Raw genomic sequence first — 23,600 nt, 5'->3', positions numbered from 1 at the left:
TATAATAACACCATCAATGGAAAGGCTGCCTCAATTTTTGTTCAAACCTTTTTCACCCCGGCACTGACAAGTTTTTAAAAAAACAGTCATGGCTTCTTCCCGGTCCCAAAAGAGTCTTTGTTTGGGTTTAATGCTTCGATCAAGTTGAACTTTTTTATACTTGAACGAACAATTTAGACACTTTTTTTATTCATTCCGAACGTTAAATGTCATTCAACTGATTGTCAATGTCAATGTTGATTTTGGTCGACATTGCCTGCTGCTGGATGCTGCGAAAGTAATAGCAATGAAATTTTATTTTAATTGTGTCCGTAAAATGTACATTCAGTGATCACCGGATTTATCCGCAGCAGATTCAATAAAAACTGTGTGAAACTTGTGTAAAATAGTCACATTACGACTAACCTCACGGAGGTTTATAAGAGTTGTTTCTTTTTGCGCTATAAAGATTGTTTTGGGGAAGAAACATGAGTTACAACTCGGGCGGGAGTGGCGGCAAGGGATTAGGGTTCGCGGGTTTTACAATGCCCAAGCGAAACCCTTCAAATGTGTCCCTTCATGCGGTTCCACCGCCGTCGGCTCAATCAATGCATGCCGTACCGCCCCCCACGTCTGGGCTTTCCAAACAGGGGTATTCAACAATGACCTCTATAACCCAGAATGCAGTTACTGGGAACTGGGGGATGCTTGGCAAGAAACGATCGAAGACAGAGGATGAGTGAGTACATATGCATTAACAGAATCTCTACTACTTTTGCATAGTAGCATTGCAATTTCTGCAATACAAAATTTACAACTAAATATACATACATTAATAAATAGTGACCAACTGGTGCATCTAATGTAGGAAGTGTAGATTCAGGTAAAGGTTTTGAAATGGAAAGACATATCTAGTCTATCTACCACTGCATGAAAGAAGTGTGATGAAAAGTATTTTTTTTCTACTGTGTCTAAAAGTGTTAATTTGGAGACAAGACTATGTTCATTTGATTTATTTATTAACAAACTAGTAACCTCTGCTTTACACAGGTAGATTTACTTACTTACCTTCCTCAAAAAACTCTTTTTGTTGTATGCAACATACAGAGACAATTTATAGTAGTCGATTTGTGTTGTGTTGTTTGTTTATGTAATGATTTACCTACACCGCAAATCTATATACCACATGAATCAATAGGACATAGGTTCTGCTTATTTCTTATATACGTGTTGGCACTCTCAAATATATTTTGCCATTATTTTGCTTTCAGATACTTTGATGAGGATGATGAGCCGCCAACACCAGCTTTAGCATACATACCGGCTCCGGGAAGTCCTACATATGAACAAGCATCTAATTCTAAAGTAAATACCACAATGAGCTTACTAATGCTATACTAAGGCCTATTTCTAAATATATTGCAATAAAGTTAAACAATCTTTGGTCCATCTATCAGGGCATGATGAGAAAAGAACTTTTTTCTGATTCGCCTGGGTCTTGGATGTTTATCTATATAAGTATTTAATATAAAATATAATATCATTGAGTTAGTATCTCGTAACACAACCCCGAGTACTTACTCCGAGGCTAACTTCTTTTTTTTCAAATACATTTGAAATATAGATTAAGCCAAAAGTAATTCAATAAGTTTAGACTGATGCCAGAGTGAACGTGTGTAACCAAACAACTCGAATCATTCTCAATCATTTTTGCGTCAGGCATTCACAACAGAATATTAAAAAAATATTAATGATTTTATAAATGGATACTTTATATTCTCAATACTCATTCTGAATTGGCAAGCTATATGACATTAAATGACTAAAAATACTTTTACCCGCAGGCAGGTGATGAGGAAGAAGACCCCCTGGACGCGTACATGGCCGGTTTGGAGCGCCAGGCCGCCAAGGACATGGTGGCCAGCAAGGAGAACGCTGTGAGCGGCAAGGGTGATAGCAACCGGGGGACCAGGGGGGATATTGACGAAATGGATGACGAGGAGAGCTATTACAAGTAAGTTTGAATTTTCCTCATATTTATCATACATACATGTTTACATCCCTTGCAGGGTAGGCAGAGCTGACAGTTTTGAAAAGACTGACAGGTCATGTTTAACTGTTTGGCATAGTAATAGAATTAAGATTCAGATAGTGACAGGTTGCAAGCCCATCATCTAATATCATTATGCCAAACAGCTAAATGTGACCTTGGCTCTGTCTACCCTGTAAGGGTGAACAGGTGATTTACATGTATGCATGTACATTGTTACTAAATTACTAAATTAAATATAAAGTATCTGTAGTGGAGTGGTTAAATTAAAAATTCCCAAGGTTTGAATCCCAATTTTTATTCTGAGCAAAATACATCAACAAACTTATAATTTCACAGATACATGGAAGACAATCCATTAGGCCACAATGATGATGGTTCGGACTTGGAGATTGAGTATGATGAGGATGGAAACCCAATAGCGCCTCCAAAGAAGAAGTTCATTGACCCCCTGCCTCCCATAGACCACTCGGATATTGTCTATGAGCCTTTCGAGAAGAACTTCTATACAGAACATGAGGATATAGAGAAATTGACCACACAGCAAGTTGAGGAGTTGAAGAAGAATTTAGGAGTAAAGGTATGTGTGAAAGCTGGTTAACTAAACAAATGTATAAGAAGAGTGTGAATGGGAAGGTAGGAGTGGGAAGGCGTGTTGGTACCAACACTTATGTATGGGAGTAAAAGTTGAGTGAGGCATGGCTGCGTGGTGATAAGCAAGATTAGGCCTTAGGCCTAACGCAAGATCAAATAGTGCCTATTCACTCTTATCGACGGCCTCTGTGGCGCAGCGGTAGTGCGCTTGTCTGTGACACCGGAGGTCCCGGTTTCGAATCTCGGCCAGGCCATGATGAGAAACGAACTTTCTCTGATTGGCCTGGGTCTTGGATGTTTATCTATATAAGTATTTATTATAAAGTATAGTACCGTTGAGTTAGTATCTCGTAACACAAGTCTCGAACTTACTTCGAGGCTAACTCAATCTGTGTAATTTGTCCCGTATATTTTACTATTTACTATTTATTTACTACTAGAGGCCGCCCGCGACTTCGTCCGCATGGAAACCCTATCAATCCCGCGGGAACTCTGGGATAAAAAGTAGCCTATGTGTTATTCTGGGTCTTCAGCTACCTACATACCAAATTTCATGGTAATCGGTTCAGTAGTTTTTGCGTGAAAGAGTAACAAACATCCATACAAACTTTCGCCTTTATAATAGTAGTAGGATATTTAAGTCCTCAAGTTGTATGTATTTGGGAAGAGAGATGCCAGGAGGGAATTCCAAATTTCAGCAATTCGCATGATAATAGATTTGGCTAATCGTAAAGGTTGGGAATTATTGTTCATCAGGATATTATTATATCCTTTTAGAGGAGTGATAGTTGCTGGGTGGAATGGGTTTGTAACTAAGGTATTAACTGATACGAGTCTTAACCAATACGAGTCAATTACCTTTTAGTAACAAAACATCCTGAGAAAACTGAAATCAGGCATGTTGTGATACTGATTTAAGGTTAGGTTTCCTCTGTAAAGGTTTCCTATTCGTGGATGGGTAGATTTCCTTCCTCTCAACGTTTATCCCGGTGACATCATTACCTCTTTGGAAACGAATCCAGTTGTCTTTGACCATTAACCCGGATTAGGTTAGTTGGGTTTTTACATGAAGTGACTCCAATTTGACCTCTGCAACTTTTGCAGACCAGTTGTCTGAATGATTGACTATGTTTTTCCATATTGTAAAAGCATCGGTTAGTACTCAAACTAATGTACGTAACCCAGAAACTTCTTCACCTGTGCCGCCATTAAATTGGCTTGTGTACATACATATAGTCACGTCTATGTCACTTGCGGGGTAGACAGGGCCAACAGTCTAGTAAAGACTGATAGGCCACATTCAGCTGTTTGGCTTATTGATAGAATTATTGAGATTCAAATAGTGACAGGTTGTAATAAGCATATCCCTTAGTCGCCTTTTACGACATTAATGGGAATGAGACGGAGTGCTCCTATTCTTTTTTTTTATTGGTGCCGGGAACCACACGATAATGATTAATTGATATATATGTTCAAAGAAGTTTGAAATGTTATACAAACTCTTTCTTGTTATGTTCTTGTTTATCTGTGGTGCGGCGTCCCATGCGCGCGCATCTTGAAAATACATGGCATTCGTGTCCAAGCTATCCTGTGGTTTTATTGCATGATTATTTATAAATATCTATAAATATATCATTAATGCCTTTTTAACAGATAACAGGGCCGGACCCGCCAAAGCCGGTGAGCAGTTTCGGCCATCTTGGCTTCGACGAACAACTAATGAAGGCTATTCGCCGCTCAGAGTATTCCCAGCCGACGCCCATACAGGCAGCCGGTGTGCCCGCCGCCTTATCCGGAAGAGATCTGATTGGTATACATACATACATATCATCATCATCATCATCATCATCATCATCATCATCATCATCATCATCATCATCATCATCATCATCATCATCATCATAAAATCACGCCTCCTTCTCGGAGGGGTAGGCAGAGACTACATCTTTCCACTTGCCACGATCTCTGCATACTTCTTATATACATATGTATAGACACGTCTTTACCTTTACGGAGTATGCAGAGCTAACAGTCTCGAAAAGACTGATAGGCCACATTCATCTGTATGACTTTATGATAGAATTGAGATTTAAACAGTGATAGGTTGCTAGCCCATCACCTAATAGGAGAATTCCAAGTTTATAAACCTATCCCGTAGTCGCCTTTTACGACATCCATGGAAAAGAGATGGAGTAGTCCCATTCTTTTTCTATTGGTTCTGAGAACCACACCGCACTAATTTTGCTTGCTGTGACATATGGTATAATATAGAAAGGTACTCTTGCCTGGTGTCAGAACCATTATTCAATTTGGGAAACATTGTTTCCATGGCAATTTCCAAAAAAAAGAAGCCTATGATAGACCTCGAATCAACTTATGGTCTTGCAGTTTAGTCATGAGAGTGTCACAGACAGACTGGAATAGAATAGATTTATTAACAAAATTGGATACAAGGTATCACTTATTGCCGTCACATCACTTAAATCTAATTATATCTACGCTACGCTTCCAAAGCGCATGTGTATAAGAAGCGGCGGAACAAACTACACTGCAGCATTTTCACCGGACGTCAATTTACAAATATAGATATCTTAAATCTAAATCGTGGACGAATGCACATTGTTTGTACTACTGTATTGTATAATGATCTATTAATTGTCAATTAACTTATTGTCATTATCAGAGATTGGAATAGGTAGATTGAATTGGGGTCAATGAACTGAAACGTATATATTAATATGGACATGCCTCCGGGATTGCGGGATTTGTAAATTATTAAGATTTTTTCTGGAATTTTTACAAGTGGGTAGAAGAATGTTGCCGTGTATGTAAAAGTGCCGTGTGGTTCCCGGCACCAATTCAAAAAAGAATAGGACCACTCCATCTCTTTCCCATGGATGTCGTAAAAGGCGACTAAGGGATAGGCTTACAAACTTGAGATTCTTTTTTTTAGGCGATAGGCTAGCAACTTGTCACTATTCGAATCTCAATTCTATCTTAAAGCCAAATAGCTGAACGTGGCCTATCAGTCCGCTCAGGACTGTTGGCTCTGTCTACCCCGCAAGGGATATAGACGTGATTATATGTATGTATGTATGTATGGGTAGAAGAATATATTAGTGGTAGCTGTTTTCCCCCGACTTCGTTCACGTAAATTGTAGTCCTATGTTACCCGCGGACAATGTAGTTTAATGTAAGTGTAAGAAATTTTAAAATTTCATCATTTCATTTTGAAAATCCATAAATTTATAATATTTAATTCAATCCCGTAAGTACTGAAATGGAATCCCGGAAAAGAGGCTTATCCATGTTATGATTTCTGTGGTAATTCATGATGCAAGTACATAAAATCAATCTACCTATTCCGATCTCTGGTCATTATGTACCAAAATAATATTATTTCATTCATTCATTCAAGGTATCGCCCGGACCGGCTCCGGTAAAACTGCCGCGTTCCTCTGGCCGCTTCTGGTACACATCATGGACCAGAAAGAACTGGCCCCAGGCGAGGGTCCCATCGGGCTGATACTGGCGCCCACCAGAGAATTGGCTCAACAGGTACATCACTCACCACATCATTGTGTATTGTCCTTTGGTGAGGAGCGTTAAGTCCTCTCTGGGTAGCGGGAGTGATAAGTTCAGGCTCAACCAACCCTCTCTGGGTTTGACTTAAGGTCCTATGTCCCCTGGCTGGGGCAGAGGGCATCCACAGTGCGTCGCCATCCCGCTCGGTCTTGAGCTTCGCGTTTTATTTCGCTCCAAGTCTTCCCTAGATTCTTCACCTCTGCGATGATTGTCCGCCGCCAGGTCTGTTTAGGGCGGCCACGTTTACGCTTTCCTTGGGGATTCCAGTCTAGGGCTTGCCTCGGTATGTGTTCGGGGTCCCTTCGGAGCGTGTGGCCGACGCTCTCTGGGTAGCAGGAGTGATAGTTCAGGCTCAACCAACAATCTTCCGACAGGCTGGTGTCATGCCTGGGGAACCGCGCGACATACGATGTGGAGTCGGTGATTGTATATATGCTCCGATCCGTGAAACCTTTAATATCGCGATTTACTATATAATACGCGCTATGATTGGCTGGTGTTTACCGTGTGGTTCCCGGCACCAATATAAAAAAAAAAGAATAGGACCACTCCATCTCGTTCCCATGGATGTCGTAAACGGCGACTAAGGGATAGGCTTATAAATTTGGGATTCTTCTTTTAGGCGATGGGCTAGCAACCTGTCACTATTTGAATCTCAATTCCATCGTAAAGCCAAACAGCTGAACGTGGCCTATCAGTCTTTTCAAGACTGTCGGCTCTGTCTACCCCGCAAGGGATATAGACGTGATTATATGTATGTATGTATCGGCTGGTGGCGTGTGGCGTTTGACGTGTCAACACAGACACTTCGCTGCTATTGGCTGAGCGCGTCGTATTGTTTTGCCGTGATTGGCTGATGGCGTGTGACGTCAGTGGTGTCGCCACATCTGCAACTCAAAATTTAGAACAGAATCAATCCTAGGATATTTCTTCTACCACTTGGCTTTAGTCCCGGTAGCATCCTCACTACTTTGGAGAGGAGCCCGGGGTATGCCTTTGACCATGGATCCTGTATTGGGCGAGTCAGGTTTTCACACGAAGCGACTCCCATCTGACCTCCGCAACCTTTGCAGCTAAACATAATCCGTATTGGATCGATCATTATTACACATCCAGTTGCCTGTAAGTGCCGGTTTCTTCACGATGTTTTCCCTAACCGTAAAAGCATCGGTTAGTATTCAAACCAATGTACATAACTTTGAAAATAGTCATATGTATATGGCCGAAGTGGGATTCGAATCTGTGCCATTTTAACCGGGCGCCTTACCGATTGGACCATCGACGCTCTCTTATTGTTCTTATCGTTGTATGTTTTTTTTTGTATAGATATATATGGAAGCGAAGAGGTTTGGCAAAGTGTATAATATAAGATGCGTTTGCTGCTATGGCGGCGGTTCTAAATGGGAACAGACAAAAGCGTTAGAAGGTAAGTTCTTTTCTTCATTATCACCTTAATTTTGGACAAAATCTGTACTAATATTATAAAGCTGAAGAGTTTGTTTGTTTGTTTGATTGTTTGAACGCGCTAATCTCAGGAACTACTAGTTCTAATTGAAAAATTCTTTTTGCGTCGAATAGACCATTTATCGAGGAAGGCTTTAGGCTATATAACATCACGCTGCAACTATAAGGAGCGCATAAATAATGGAATATGTGAAATAAAAAAACGGGGAAAATTATTCATCCTTGAGAGCTTAAACATACATAAATACATATGGTCACGTCTATATCCCTTGCGGGGTAGCCAGAGCCAACAGTATTTTAAAGACTGATAGGCCACGTTCAGCTATTTGACTTTAAGATAGAATTGAGATTCAAATAGAGACATGTTGCGAGCCCATCGCCTAAAAGAAGAATTCCAAGTTTATAAGCCTACCCCTTAGTCGTTTTTTACGACATCCACGGGAGAGAGATGGAGTGGTCCTATTCTTTTGGTGCCGGGAACCACACGGCACACCATTACCTCACGGCAAACCTTTTTTTATCTCTACATATTTTTTTTTTTAAGGCGGTGGTGCTGAAATCATAGTGGGCACCCCCGGCAGGGTGATTGATCTCATAAAATGTAAAGCGACCAATCTACAAAGGGTCACGTATTTGGTGCTCGACGAGGCCGATAGGATGTTCGACATGGGTTTCGGTAAGTTATATGTTTTCAATGAAATATTGTTATCCATTTAATTTTACCTGTTTGAAATTAGCATCACATAATTACAGAAAACAACGATAAAACGCGACTTGTTACTAGCACAGCCAACTCTGCATACTTCTTTCGCTTCATCCACATTTATAAGCATATTTTTTTTTTTTTTAATAAGGACAAATTACACAGATTGAGTTAGCCTCGAAGTAAGTTCGAGACTTGTGTTACGAGATACTAACTCAACGATACTATATTTTATAATAAATACTTATATAATAGATAAACATCCAAGACCCAGGCCAATCAGAAAAAGTTCTTTTCTTGTCATGCCCTGGCCGGGATTCGAACCCGGGACCTCCGGTGTCACAGATAAGCGCACTACCGCTGAGCCACAGAGGCCGTCAAATTTGATTGCGTAGAAAGCATTTGATTGCGTAGATCTTAGAACTCTTCTGCTCAAGCTCGCTCATTACGGGTTCGACACTACTGCCGTTGAACTAATTAAATCATATCTTAGTGATAGATTACAGACGGTAGATTTAAACAATACAAAATCGAAAGGAGCGAAGTTAAAAATAGGGGTACCACAAGGTTCCATTTTGGGACCTTTTCTCTTTCTGGTATATATGAACGACATGCCTTGCATGATTGAGAAACAGGCTGGCATCGTGTTGTTTTCAGATGATACGTCACTAATATTTAAGATGAGCCGCCGTAGCGAAACCTGTGATGATGTGAATAGCACTTTAGCCGCCATTTCTAACTGGTTTACAATCAACAACTTACTGTTAAATGCAAATAAAACCCAATGCATTAAGTTTACACTTCCCAATGTGCGGCAGGCAAATGTGGATATTTATAAGTAGTAAAAGATAAGATTTTCTTGATAGTACTACTTTCTTAGGAATAACATTAGATTCAAATTTGAAATGGCATGCTCTAATACTGCTTTGGGGATCAGCAGCAGCATACAAACTATGTTTTTCTACGAAAACGGGCAATTCGAGTTATCTACGGTCTAAAACAAAGAGATTAGATTAGAGATTTTTTCATAAAACCTAAATTTTTTAACATTTCCCCACCAATACATATTCGATAACATTATGCAAATTTTTGGTTAACTGGAAGAAATCCCATTGGGGATAAGTCCGCCATTGTACATATTCTTCTAAATCCAATAACTATTTCGTAATTTGTTATATTTACAAACAAACAAATTTATATCAATTCTTATTCAATTAGTTCCGTGTGGTTTCTGGCAACAATAGAAAAAGAAGAAGATCATTCCGTCTATTTCCCATTGATGTCGTAAAAGGCGATAAAGGGATATAATATTAACTTCGGATTCTTCTTTTAGGTGGTGGGCTAGCAACCTGTCACTATTTAAATCTCAATTCTATCATTGAACCAAACAGCTGATAGGCCACGTTCAGTCAAACAGCTGAACGTGGCCTATCAGTCTTTCAAGATTGCCTTTGTCCAATAGTATGTATTAAAGTCAAAATGTTCGTCCACAGAGCCTCAAGTCCGCAGCATATGCAACCACGTCCGGCCCGACCGGCAGGCGCTGCTGTTCTCCGCGACGTTCCCGCGGCGCGTGGAGCGGCTCGCGCGCGACGCGCTGCACGACCCCGTGCGCGTGCAGCACGGCGTGGGCGGCGCCTGCGACCTCGTCACGCAGCTCGTCAGGTGACCCGCTGGCCGCCCGTGTGACACAGCACACACGCGGCCAGTGTGCTATATGATACAAGCGTTGCTGTTCTCCGCTACATTCCCGCTGCACGACCCCGTGCGCGTGCAGCACGGCGTGGGCGGCGCCTGCGACCTCGTCACGCAGCTCGTCAGGTGACCCGCTGGCCGCCCGTGTAACACAGCACACACGCGGCCAGTGTGCTATATGATACAAGCGTTGCTGTTCTCCGCTACATTCCCGCTGCACGACCCCGTGCGCGTGCAGCACGGCGTGGGCGGCGCCTGCGACCTCGTCACGCAGCTCGTCAGGTGACCCGCTGGCCGCCCGTGTAACACAGCACACACGCGGCCAGTGTGCTATATGATACAAGCGTTGCTGTTCTCCGCTACATTCCCGCTGCACGACCCCGTGCGCGTGCAGCACGGCGTGGGCGGCGCCTGCGACCTCGTCACGCAGCTCGTCAGGTGACCCGCTGGCCGCCCGTGTAACACAGCACACACGCGGCCAGTGTGCTATATGATACAAGCGTTGCTGTTCTCCGCTACATTCCCGCTGCACGACCCCGTGCGCGTGCAGCACGGCGTGGGCGGCGCCTGCGACCTCGTCACGCAGCTCGTCAGGTGACCCGCTGGCCGCCCGTGTGACACAGCACACACGCGGCCAGTGTGCTATATGATACAAGCGTTGCTGTTCTCCGCTACATTCCCGCTGCACGACCCCGTGCGCGTGCAGCACGGCGTGGGCGGCGCCTGCGACCTCGTCACGCAGCTCGTCAGGTGACCCGCTGGCCGCGTGTGTGCTGTGTCACACGGGCGGCCAGCGGGTCACCTGACGAGCTGCGACCTCGTCACGCAGCTCGTCAGGTGACCCGCTGGCCGCCCGTGTGACACAGCACACACGCGGCCAGTGTGCTATATGATACAAGCGTTGCTGTTCTCCGCTACATTCCCGCTGCACGACCCCGTGCGCGTGCAGCACGGCGTGGGCGGCGCCTGCGACCTCGTCACGCAGCTCGTCAGGTGACCCGCTGGCCGCCCGTGTGACACAGCACACACGCGGCCAGTGTGCTATATGATACAAGCGTTGCTGTTCTCCGCTACATTCCCGCTGCACGACCCCGTGCGCGTGCAGCACGGCGTGGGCGGCGCCTGCGACCTCGTCACGCAGCTCGTCAGGTGACCCGCTGGCCGCCCGTGTGACACAGCACACACGCGGCCAGTGTGCTATATGATACAAGCGTTGCTGTTCTCCGCTACATTCCCGCTGCACGACAATAAGTTCAATAATCAAAAACAATGTGCCGTTCCCGGCACCAATACAAAAAGAATAGGACCACGCCATCTCTTTCCCTCGGATGTCGTAAAAGGCGACTAAGGGATAGGCTTACTAACTTGGTATTATTTTTAGGCGATGGGCTAGCAACCTGTCACTTTTTGAATCTCAGTTCTATCATTAAGCCAAATAGCTGAACGTGGCCATTCAGTCTTTTCAAGACTGTTGGCTCTGTCTACCCCGCAAGGGATATAGACGTGACCATATGTATGTATGTATGTATGTATCAAAAACAATCACTAATATGGGATCATTCGTTGCAGGATATTCAACAAACCCGAAGAGAAATGGACGTGGCTGTTACAAAACCTCGTGGAGTTCCTATCGGCCGGCAGCGTTTTAATATTCGTCACCAAGAAGGTATAAATATATCACGTTTTAATACTTTACGGAGTAGACGGAGGCAACAGTCTAAAAGATTGAAATGTTGCGTTCAGATGTACGGTTTAATGATGGATTTGATATTCATATGGTGACAGGTTGCTAGCCCTTCGCCTAAAAGAAGATTAATCTACTTCATTAAATTGAAAAAATATCTTCAAAAATTTATTTGATGAGACTTACGTCAAGGAAAAACTTGCTAGATTACGTGTAAAGACTGGTTGCAAGACTTGTTTGAAAGCTTGGTTAATTTTTCTATTGCCACCGGGAACACCGCGGCAAAAAAAAAAAATAAGAAAAATATAATTTTTCTTACAGTTAGAAGCTGAACAAACGGCGGCCAATCTCGGCGTTCAACAATACGACGCGTTATTACTACACGGCGATATGGAACAAGCTGACAGGAACAAAGTGATCACAGCTTTCAAGAGGCAGGAGAACAACATACTGGTGGCAACAGATGTCGCTGGTGAGTCGTCATACATACATACATACATATGCTCACGTCTATATCCCTTGCGGGGTAGACAGAGCCAACAGTCTTGAAAAGACTGAATGGCCACGTTCAGCTGTTTGGCTTTTTGATAGAATTGAGATTCAAATAGTGACAGGTTGCTAGAACATCGCCTAAAACAGAATCTCAAGTTTGTAAGCCTATCCTTTAGTCGCCTTTTACGACATCCATGGGAAAGAGATGGAGTGGTCCTATTCTTTTTTATTTTGGTGCCGGGAACCACACGGCACGGCACGGTATGTATGGATGTCTTCGTCAAAAGCCGACTACGGGATTGGCTGATAAACTTGGGATTCTTCTTTTAGGCGATGAGCTAGCGACCTGTTACTATTTGAATCTCAATTCCATCATGAAGCCTAACAGCTGAACGTGGCCTATCAGTCTTTTCGGCTGTTGGGTCTGTCTACCCCGCAAGGGATACAGACGTGATTATACGAATGGATGAATGAATGAATATGTTTTTGTTTAAGTCTATAAACACTTAAAAAAGTGTGGTTAGTCAAAAAGGCGAGAAGAGATATTTACTACGACCAATTCAAATTCAAATTTTTTATTTATTATTATAGGAGACTTCATATCGCTAAATAATTTCATATCTTTTGGTTTCACAACAATTGTTGACTACAAATAAATTACTTAAAACTAAGTTTACACTGCCGTTTCCAAGGCGTCAGTGCAGAGGAAGCGGTAACAAACTGCACTGCAGCATTTTCTTCAACAATGCCAACTTCACAACTATCCAAACTTAGAATAGAAATTATACAATTGTAGGGTTAGATAGAATAAGTACGTCGCTCCTTACACAATGATCGTGTATTACTCTGATTTGAAAATCTGAAGAAAACAAAATGCCTGAGACTACTAATAATATTTCTTACAGCCCGCGGTCTAGATATACCCCACATAAGAACGGTGATAAACTACACTGTGGCCAGAGATATAGACACTCACACCCATAGAGTCGGTAGAACTGGCCGCGCGGGCGTTAGAGGATCTGCGTACACGCTGCTAGATAAACACAAGGACAAGGAGTTCGCTGGACACCTGCTCAGGAACCTGGAGGGGGCACAACAGGTATATAAGAGATTTAGAAGTGTCTAGATATTAAGAAGACTAGTAGTTAGTTAGGGATGCGCCCGCGCAGGCGTGAGGGGCTCTGCGTACACGCTGCTAGACAAACACAAGGACAAGGAGTTCGCTGGACACCTGCTCAGGAACCTGGAGGGGGCACAACAGGTATATAAGAGATTTAGAAGTGTCTAGATATTGACAAGACTAGTAGTTAGTAAGGGATGCGCCCGCGCAGGCGTGAGGGGCTCTGCGTACACGCTGCTAGACAGACACAAGGACAAGGAGTTCGCTGGACACCTGCTCAGGAACCTGGAGGGGGCACAACAGGTATATAAGAGATTTAGAAGTGTCTAGATATTGACAAGACTAGTAGTTAGTAAGGGATGCGCCCGCGCAGGCGTGAGGGGCTCTGCGTACACGCTGCTAGACAGACACAAGGACAAGGAGTTCGCTGGACACCTGCTCAGGAACCTGGAGGGGGCACAACAGGTATATAAGAGATTTAGAAGTGTCTAGATATTAAGAAGACTAGTAGTTAGTTAGGGATGCGCCCGCGCAGGCGTGAGAGGCTCTGCGTACACGCTGCTAGACAGACACAAGGACAAGGAGTTCGCTGGACACCTGCTGAGGAACCTGGAGGGGGCACAACAGGTATATAAGAGATTTAGAAGTGTCTAGATATTAAGAAGACTAGTAGTTAGTTAGGGATGCGCCCGCGCAGGCGTGAGGGGCTCTGCGTACACGCTGCTAGACAGACACAAGGACAAGGAGTTCGCTGGACACCTGCTCAGGAACCTGGAGGGGGCACAACAGGTATACTACTCTGTCAAGAAAGTAGCAGGAAAAGATCAATAATACACAAACTTTTTGTTATTCATCCAAATTTATTTTATCACCTTCAAAATATGCTCCTTTAGAAACGATACACTTACGCCAACGAATAATCCAATCATCAAAACATTTTTTAAACGCTGTTTCCGGAATTGAGGTCAGTTCTCGCCGCGAATTCTCTTTTATGTCTTCTACCGATTGAAAACGGGTGCCACGAAGTGGTAATTTGAGTTTAGGAAAAAGAAAAAAGTCGGCTGGAGCCATATCTGGTGAATATGGTGGTTGCTCGATGGTATTTGTTGAGTGTTTGGTTAAAAATTCGTTCACAATGATGGCCTTGTGCGAAGGTGCATTATCATGGTGCAAAATCCAAGAATTTTCTTTCCACAAATCTGGCCTTTTTCGTCGGATTTGCTCTCTTAAACGCCGCATAACACTCAAATAATATTCCTTATTTACCGTTTGACCTTCCGGCAAGAATTCCGAGTGCACAACATCGCGATAGTCAAAGAAAACAGTCAACATGACTTTGACTTTTGAACGACTTTGGCGTGGTTTTTTCGGTTTCGGTTCAGTTGGAAGGCGCCACTCCGAAGCTTGTTGACTAGTTTGCATGTCAAACTCGTAAACCCACGTCTCGTCACCAGTAACAATGCGTTTCATGAATGTTGGGTCGGAATTGACTCGTTCTAGCATGTCCTCAGCGACTCTCATGCGATTGAGTTTTTGAAAAAAATTCAGGTCTTTTGGGACTAGCCGAGCGGCAACATGTTTCATACCCAAATTATTAGTTAAAATGGTACGGATCGACTCGTGAGATACAGAAAGTTCGGTGGCTATCTCTCTCAAAGTTGAATGAGGATTTTCAGTCACTATTTCCTTCACTTTTGCGATGTTAACTTCAGTTGCAGACGTTGATGGCCTACCAGAGCGAGGCAAATCTTCCATCACATCTCGACCGCTTTTGAACGCTTTGTACCACTCATAAGCACGAGTTTTTGATATAGTCGATTCACCGTAAGCCTTCCGTAACATTTTCAGTAACTCCGAACACGATATTCCATTCGCAATGCAAAATTTAAGACAAACTCTTTGTTCGATGTTTTTATCCATTATGAAATTAGCAATACACACTAGATATGATATAACTAAAAATAGCACTGTATTTAATGTAAACAACAGATGCAACTCAAACTCCGCGCCAAAATGGAAAACAGTTGTGCCAATCTAACAACAACAAAAAAAACAAAAATTTGAATTTGGAACCATAAATAAATAATCCATTCCCGATACTTTTCTGACTGAATGTATAAGAGATTTAGAAGTGTCTGATACCAGCTGTGTCCGCGACTTCGTCCGCGTGGATTAGTTATTTTAGGCATCATTGAAGGATTCAAGTATGAGTAATATTACCCGTTTTTTTTTTCACATTTTCCATTATTTCTTTGCTCCTTATAGTTGTAGCGTGATGTTTTATAGCATAATGTCTTCCTCGATAAATGGTCTATTCAAAGCAAAAAGAATTTTCAATTCGAACCAGTAGTTCCTGAGATAAACGCGTTCAAACAAATGAACAAACTCTTCAGCTTTATAATATAAGTATAGATTAAGAAGACTAGTAGTTAGTTAGGGATGCGCCCGCGCAGACGTGAGAGGATCTGCGTACACGCTGCTAGACAGACACAAGGACAAGGAGTTCGCTGGACACCTGCTGAGAAACCTGGAGGGGGCACAACAGGTATATAAGATATTTAGAAGTGTCTGATACTAGCTGTGCCCGCGACTTCGCCCGCGTGGATTAGTTATTTTAGGCATCATTGAAGGATTCAAGGATGAGTTATTTTTACGTGTTTTTTTACATTTTCCATTATTTCTTTGCTCCTTATAGTTGTAGCGTGATGTTTTATAGCATAATGTCTTCCTCGATAAATGGTCTATTCAAGGAAAAAAGAATTTTCAATTCGAACCAGTAGTTCCTGAGATTAACGCGTTCAAACAAATAAACAAACTCTTCAGCTTTATAATATAAGTATAGATTAAGAAGACTAGTAGTTAGTTAGGGATGCGCCCGCGCAGGCGTGAGGGGCTCTGCGTACACGCTGCTAGACAAACACAAGGACAAGGAGTTCGCTGGACACCTGCTCAGGAACCTGGAGGGGGCACAACAGGTATATAAGAGACTAGCTGTGCCCGCGACTTCGTACGCGTGGATTAGTTATTTTAGGCATCATTGAAGGATTCAAGGATGAGTAATTTTACCCGTTTTTTTTTTCACATTTTCCATTATTTCTTTGCTCCTTATAGTTGTAGCGTGATGTTTTATAGCATAATGTCTTCCTCGATAAATGGTCTATTCAACACAAAAAGAATTTTCAATTCGAACCAGTAGTTCCTGAGATTAACGCGTTCAAACAAATAAACAAACTCTTCAGCTTTATAATATTAGTATAGATTTAGAAGACTAGTAGTTAGTTAGGGATGCGCCCGCGCAGGCGTGAGGGGCTCTGCGTACACGGTGCTAGACAAACACAAGGACAAGGAGTTCTCTGGACACCTGCTGAGGAACCTGGAGGGGGCACAACAGGTGAATAAGATATTTAGATGTATCTGATACTTGTGCTTAATGATTTGATTGATTGTTATATGTATGATACTTGGGATTCCAAGTATAAATATTTTAACGAGCTGTCCTGGCAAACGTTGTTTTGCCATATAAATAAATATTTTTAAAGCAATTTCTGGTTAAAAAAAATTTATGGGTGGACAACCCTTATCATTAAGGGGTATGAAAAATAAATGTTGACCGATTCTCAGACCTACTCAATGTGCTCACAAAATTTCATGAGAATCGTTCAAGCCGTTTAGGAGGAGTACGGGAACGAACATTGTTTCACGAGAATTTTATATATAAGATAAACATTTAATATTTTTTTCACAAAACTAACTAGCTCACATATTTTACTCTTCTCTTTAAATAATATAGAATTCATATTAATTGATCAAATTAAGGACGTCCTGGTAAAGGGTCAGGTCAAAAGTACCCGAAACCGCCGAGCTTGCATGAAGAGAGTTATGAATGTGGATGAAGCGAAGGGAGTATGCAGAGATCGTGGCAAGTGGAAAGAGGTAGTCTCTGCCTACCCCTCCGGGAAAGAGGCGTGATTTTATGTATGTATTGTATTAATTAAATACTATGATTTTAACTGAACAGGAGGTGCCCGAAGAGTTAACCAGCCTCGCTATGCAGTCGGCGTGGTTCAGGAAGTCTCGGTTCAAGAAGAGCAAGGCTAAGAATCTGAACGTCGGCGGCTGTGGGCTTGGGTGAGTCTGCAGTTATCGTATATATGGTCACGTCTATATCCCTTGTGGGGAAGACTGAGCCAAAAGTCTTAAAAAGACTGGTAGGCCACGCTCAGCTATTGGGCTTAATGATAGAATTGTGATTCAAATAGTGACAGGTTGCTAGCCCATCGCCTAAAAAAGAATTCCAAGTTTGTAAGCCTATCCCTTAGTCGCCGTTTACGATGTCCATGGGAAAGAGATGGAGTGGTCCTATTCTTTTTTTGTACTGGTGCCGGGAACCACACGGCACAGTTATCGTATGATTCGTTCATTCATCATTGGTTTATTGGATCATGGTAAATGCTGCATTAGATGAATGTACAGAATAGTATAGAATAGATTTATTTTCAAAATTGGATACATGGTATCACTTATTGACGTAGCATCGCTTAAATCTAATTTTATAACTACTACCGTTTCCAAAGCGCATGTGTAGAACAAGCGGCGGAACAAACTGCACTGCAGCATTTTCACCGGACGTCAATTTACAAATATAGATCTGTTAAATCTAAATCATCTTGGATATTCATCAACATGGTTTCCTATAACAATATAAGTATAAAATAGAAGTATTAAGTATAATAAGTAGTGCCCTTGTGCTGAACTTCTCTTTATTTCAAGTTCTATTCAAATTTTTTAAATGATGAACATAAATATATAAATAAAAACAATAAACATACAATCACGTTTATATCCCCTGCGGGGCAGACAAAGGCTTGCCTGGTTAAATAAAAGAAATGAGAACAGTCTTTAATTTACTTTGAAGTTTTTGCTATCCGTGATATTCACTCTCAATCCCCCCGTTTTTATTATTATGTATGAACGTGCTGTGTAGGCAACCTTCTTGGTATACGCCATAGCAACGGTTGCCATGATGTTGTTTATTAGAGAGATGTCAAAAATGCCGTGTGGTTCCCGGCACCAATACAAAAAAGAATAGGACCACTCCATCTCTTTCCCATGGATGTCGTAAAAGGCGACTAAGGGATGGGCTTACAAACTTGGGTTTCTTTTTTAGGCGACAGGCTAGCAACCTGTCACTATTTGAATCTCAATTCTATCATTGAGCCAAATAGCTGAACGTGGCCATTCAGTCTTTTCAAGACTGTTGGCTCTGTCTACCCCGTAAGGGATATAGACGTGATGATATGTATGTATAACTATACTTCCTCCATGTCGTGTAGGTACAAGGAGCGGCCCGGGCTGCCGCCGCCGGCGCCGGGCGCGCTGCCGGCGCCCCCGCCCGGGCCCGCCACCGACCGCCTCGCCTCCCTCAAGCAGGCCTTCCGCTCGCAGTATAACCAGGTAGGTTACAGACGCACACACATACCTTACACATACATACATACCCACACACCTTACACATATATACATACCTACATAAAATGTTGTGTAAATGATAAAACTTTAAGTATATTGTAGATTCTCAGCTAAGTGACCATGTATGTCTTATTGAGAAATAAAGATCTTTGAAGTTATATGGTCACGTCTATGTCCCTTGTGGGGTAGGGTAGGGGTTTTTTTTATTGGTGCCGGGAACCACACGGCACATAAAGTACATAAAATCACGCCTTTTTCCCGGTGGGGTAGGCAGATACTACATCTCTCCACTTGCCACGATCTCTGCATACTACTTTCGCTTTGTCCACATTCGTAACTCTCTTTTCGTGCAAGCTCGGCGGTTTCGGGTACTCTCGACCTGACCTTTATATAAATAAATATATACCTACGGGATAAATTACACTGATTGAGTTAGCCTCGAAGTAAGTATAGGATAGGTATAGGGATAGGCTTAAAAACTTAGGAATTCTCTTTTAGGCGATGGGCTAGCAAACTGTCACTATTTGAATCTCGGTTCTATCATTAAGCCAAATAGCTGAACGTGGCCATTCAGTCTTTTCAAGACTGTTGGCTCTGTCTACCCCGCAAGGGATATAGACGTGACCATATGTATGTATGTATGTCGAAGTAAGTACGAGACTTGTGTTATGAGATACTAACTCAACGATACTATATTTTATAATAAATACTTATATAGATAAACTTCCAAGACCCAGGCTAATCAGTAAAAGTTATTTTCTCATCATGCCCTGGCCGGGATTCGAACCCGGGACCTCCGGTGTCACAGACAAGCGTATTACCGCTGCGCCACAGAGGCCGTCATACCTTTGGCCAGGGCGTCCTTAATTTGATCAAGATACGTGCGTCTAAACCTTCCCACCCCGACCTTTCCCTCCACACTCTCCTTGTATACCATATATTATAAATTTTTATTTAATACCACAGGGAAGAAATGCTATTTATGGTGGGACGAAATGATAAAACTAAATGCCTTTGTCATGTAATGATAATTAAGACTCATTCATTGTTGGTAACAAAGCGGTAGGCGATGGCACCGTGTGGTTTTAGTGGGTTCGAGCCCCATATAACCCGTCTGGCTAGCCGGCCGGGTAGACGAAGGTCTTTCCACACGTTGAAAAAAAGGCTCAAGGCGGAACGAATTACACTGCAGCATTTTCACCGGACGTCAATTTACAAATACAGATCTCTTATTAAAACGTGAACGAATGCGTACATTGTCTATATTGCAAAAAAAATAAGAATGAATTATAAAACTTATGATTCAATACAATATTTAATACATATATTTTGTCAAAGAAATATAGATAAAGTAAGATATGTACACACTGTACAAAATTATGTCAACATCATGTCAAAATGCACATGCTTTTAAGAGACTATAATTTTGTTTATTTATATATATTACGCAGAAGCACTAAAACAATTTTATATATCAGTTCACAGCGTCCTCGGACCACTCGTGGGAGCAAACGCTGACCACGATTCAACCCGGGGTCAACGCCCCCGCGTCGCAGTCGCAAGAGTCGAAAGCCGAGAGGGTGCGCAAGAGTGGCAAAAAGAGTCGATGGGAGTAGACTATAAGGAGTTAAATAAATTAAAAAAAAAATAATTTATAATTATAAAAAAATGGAAGATAAGTTTAGGTGCGCCGCAGACGAGAGACTATCCGAGCGACCAAATTTTTACATATATACATATATATAGTCACGTCTATATCCCCTGCGGGGAAGGCAGAGCCAACAGTCTTGAAAATCTGAAAAGTCACGTTCAGCTGTTTAGCTTAATGATAGAATTGAGATCCAAATAGTGACAGGTTGCTAGCCCATCACCGAAGAATCCCAAGTTAATTAGCCTGTCCCCTAGTCGCCTTTTACGACATCCATGGGAAATGGAGTGATCCTATTCTTTTTTATATTTGTGTCGGGAACCACATGGCACTGATCAGTCTCGAAGTAAGTTGGAAACATGTGTTACGAGATACTGACTCAACGTTACTACATCAATGATCATCCAACACCCTGGCCAATCAGGAAAAATTGAAAAAAATATAAGATATAGTAACTTATAGGTCGTAAAAAAACCGTGAAAAAGACTGTTGTGGACTTGACATTTTAGATGAACAAAACTGACTGACATGACATATTGATGAAAAAAGGACAATCAAAATTTTACTAAGACGACAACAAGACACGACGCTTTGAACCTCCGTAACTGTGGTTTTATTCAGACTGACCTACCAGACCCTCGGCCCGTTCATTGACCAACAGCAAGTTTTTTGTTTTTTTTTTTTATTAAGATTTTTTTTTGCGCGTCATTCCTACTTTATCGCACAAAAAGTGTGTCGTGTGCGCCGCACCTTATTCTTTTCTACTAGGTACTTTTGAAATGCGATAATTTTTGACGTTTAAATCTTTATCGTAGCGCCCCGTAGCGGAGAATAACGTTAACTTAGCTACGAAATTTGACGTAACCGTTTATTATGTCTAGAAAAATGTTACAATCGGCCTAGCCGTTCGCCATACGCACACCATAAATAATCTTCATGTAATAAAATTCCTCACTTCGCGGGTACAGTCAACGGCACACCAACCTATCAAAATTAATTGCGAATTCGCCTCTATTAACTTGATATGCGGTTGACTGTACCTACGTAAATCTTTTTATTTCAATCATTTCAGTGGTTGCCATATACGAGTATGTTTGGCAACTTTACCTAAATAAATTAATTTAAGATGAAGTGTGTGTAACAGATATCACGCCTTTTTTACCCTGAAGTCTAAGGCGATAACTCTGAAAGTCGTATTTTAAATTAATAAATAACCTTTAGAGGGCTTTAATAATGTTAACAGTAAGATGATGTAAATATGACAAATCCTCTCCATGGAATTTTTCTTTGAGAAAATAGTTACATACATAAATCACGTCTTATCCTCCCTAAAGTGTGGTAGACAGAGCCAAAAGTCTCGAAGGACCGATAGGCCACGTTCATCTGTTTGGTTTAATGATAGAATTGAAATTCAAATAGTGACAGGTTGCTACAGGTCAGGTTGCTAGCCCATTGCCTAAAAAAAGAATCCCAAGTTTACAAGCCCATCCCTTAATCGCCTATTTAGACATCCATTGGAAAGAGTTAAGAGTGGTCCTATTCTCTTCTCTATTGGTGCCGGGAACCACACGGCACTAAGTAAGAAAATAAATATTACTAGCTATATGAAATAAATAATTACTTGACTTTCCTAGTAATGTTTACTCCTGTACTTTACTGATGCGAAAAGAGATGATATTTTTTTTGTATATATAATTATGTTCTATTCTAGTTCCAAGGGAAGGTATGAGGTTGTTAGCGCAAATTTTTCGCAGTTAAAATAATAGGCGTATTAAAGGTAAAATTTATACTATTTGTTAACATATTAGTTAAATACAAATACATTCAACATATTCTTGGTACGCTTCGTGTATCTGCTCCAGTGACGTGTCACGCGCGACGCTGTTTTTATCGCGCGATATACTATCGCTGTTTCGCTTTTTATTATGACTTGAAACGGAATAGTGATGATTTTTCGCGCGATAAAAATGTAATCGCGCGTGCCGTGCTACGGTGGCTGGACTTTTATATTCTGACCAAGTTTAGTTCTTTAAATGGATTAACCTTTGAAAGAAATATGTAAAGAAAATTAAAAAAAAAAATTGGCGTGGCATAAAAATGAGCAGTCAGCTGATGCAATTGTTTATGGGAAGATGAATATTACTTCGTTATAAATATTTCCGTAATTAATACCCTGGCATGTCTGTCGGTTTGTAACGCTATCACAGCTGAAACGCGCAATCGATTTTTAAGTGATTTTGAACGGATAATTCAACACAAAGTCAAATATAAGCTACCTTTAGCGAGTGAAATCGCGGGTAACAGCTAGTTCGCCTATAAATTTAAATTTGTTTCATGTATGTACTGAATTTTAATACTGTAAGAGTTACACATTTTGACTACATTCAAAAATAGGTTACAGACAATATATTCATGTGTTTCACATAAAACTGATTTCTATTATAAGTTAATTGTGTTGTGTTAATAAATTGAGGCATTGAGAGAGTGTCGATTTGGATTTTATTCTATGTAAATAGAAATAAAATGATATTTGAAGCGATATTTAGTTTTATTTTTTAGGAAAAAAAGCATTATTTTTTTCATATGTAAGTTTCTTTTGCACGTCGAATAATTGGCAAAGTATAGAAAACATGGAAGTTTAATCAATTTGCGGGGCTGACGTGGCCCGCGCGATGCGGTTTTTATCGCGCTATTTGAGATTGCGTGCACCACCTTAGGCCTCATCTTGTTTTTATTTGTCAAAAAAAATCAATCAAATACAAAATTTTTTCTTCATGCTTACCACTAGTCAGACTGAGGTAAAGCGCATTTATATTAAAAAAAAAATGTTTTTAGTTCATTTTCCATCGGCAGTATATTGTCTATGGGTTTAACTGGTCTATGCTCTCTCTAACTGCTGTCTGGCACGATAGTGTGAAATAACATTTGCGATAATAGTTACTTAGTCGTTTGTAATTCCGTTTTTGTTTGCTGAAGGGCTGGTGAAGTTGGAAAATTAATTCCGAATTGCCTTGGAAAGTTTAATTGCACCGATGTATGTATGAAGTTCGCTGCTGTTCAGAATTTATTTTGCACATTTCATTTAGAATTTACTTTCAATAGGGGGATTAGTCTGTA

General features: G+C 41.5%; 1 protein-coding gene across 1 annotated transcript; it reads left to right on the top strand.

Moving 5' to 3' along the window:
• Positions 1–250: 250 nt before the first annotated feature.
• LOC106132161 (ATP-dependent RNA helicase DDX42) lies at positions 251–23,022 on the top strand. Its single transcript, XM_060947255.1, has 15 exons — positions 251–718; positions 1,251–1,344; positions 1,824–1,993; positions 2,369–2,609; positions 4,277–4,433; positions 6,042–6,181; positions 7,535–7,634; positions 8,217–8,348; positions 9,869–10,040; positions 11,640–11,736; positions 12,076–12,226; positions 13,152–13,345; positions 17,385–17,494; positions 18,700–18,820; positions 20,314–23,022. The coding sequence occupies exons 1-15, from the start codon at positions 468–470 to the stop codon at positions 20,449–20,451; spliced, it is 2,268 nt and encodes a 755-aa protein (XP_060803238.1). The 5' UTR covers positions 251–467; the 3' UTR covers positions 20,452–23,022.
• Positions 23,023–23,600: the final 578 nt, after the last annotated feature.

This window comes from Amyelois transitella, chromosome 13, assembly GCF_032362555.1.
Source record: "Amyelois transitella isolate CPQ chromosome 13, ilAmyTran1.1, whole genome shotgun sequence".
NCBI classification, from domain to species: domain Eukaryota; kingdom Metazoa; phylum Arthropoda; class Insecta; order Lepidoptera; family Pyralidae; genus Amyelois; species Amyelois transitella.
The sequence above is the reverse complement of the archived record's forward strand: the minus strand, read 5'-3'. Positions and strand labels throughout refer to the sequence as shown.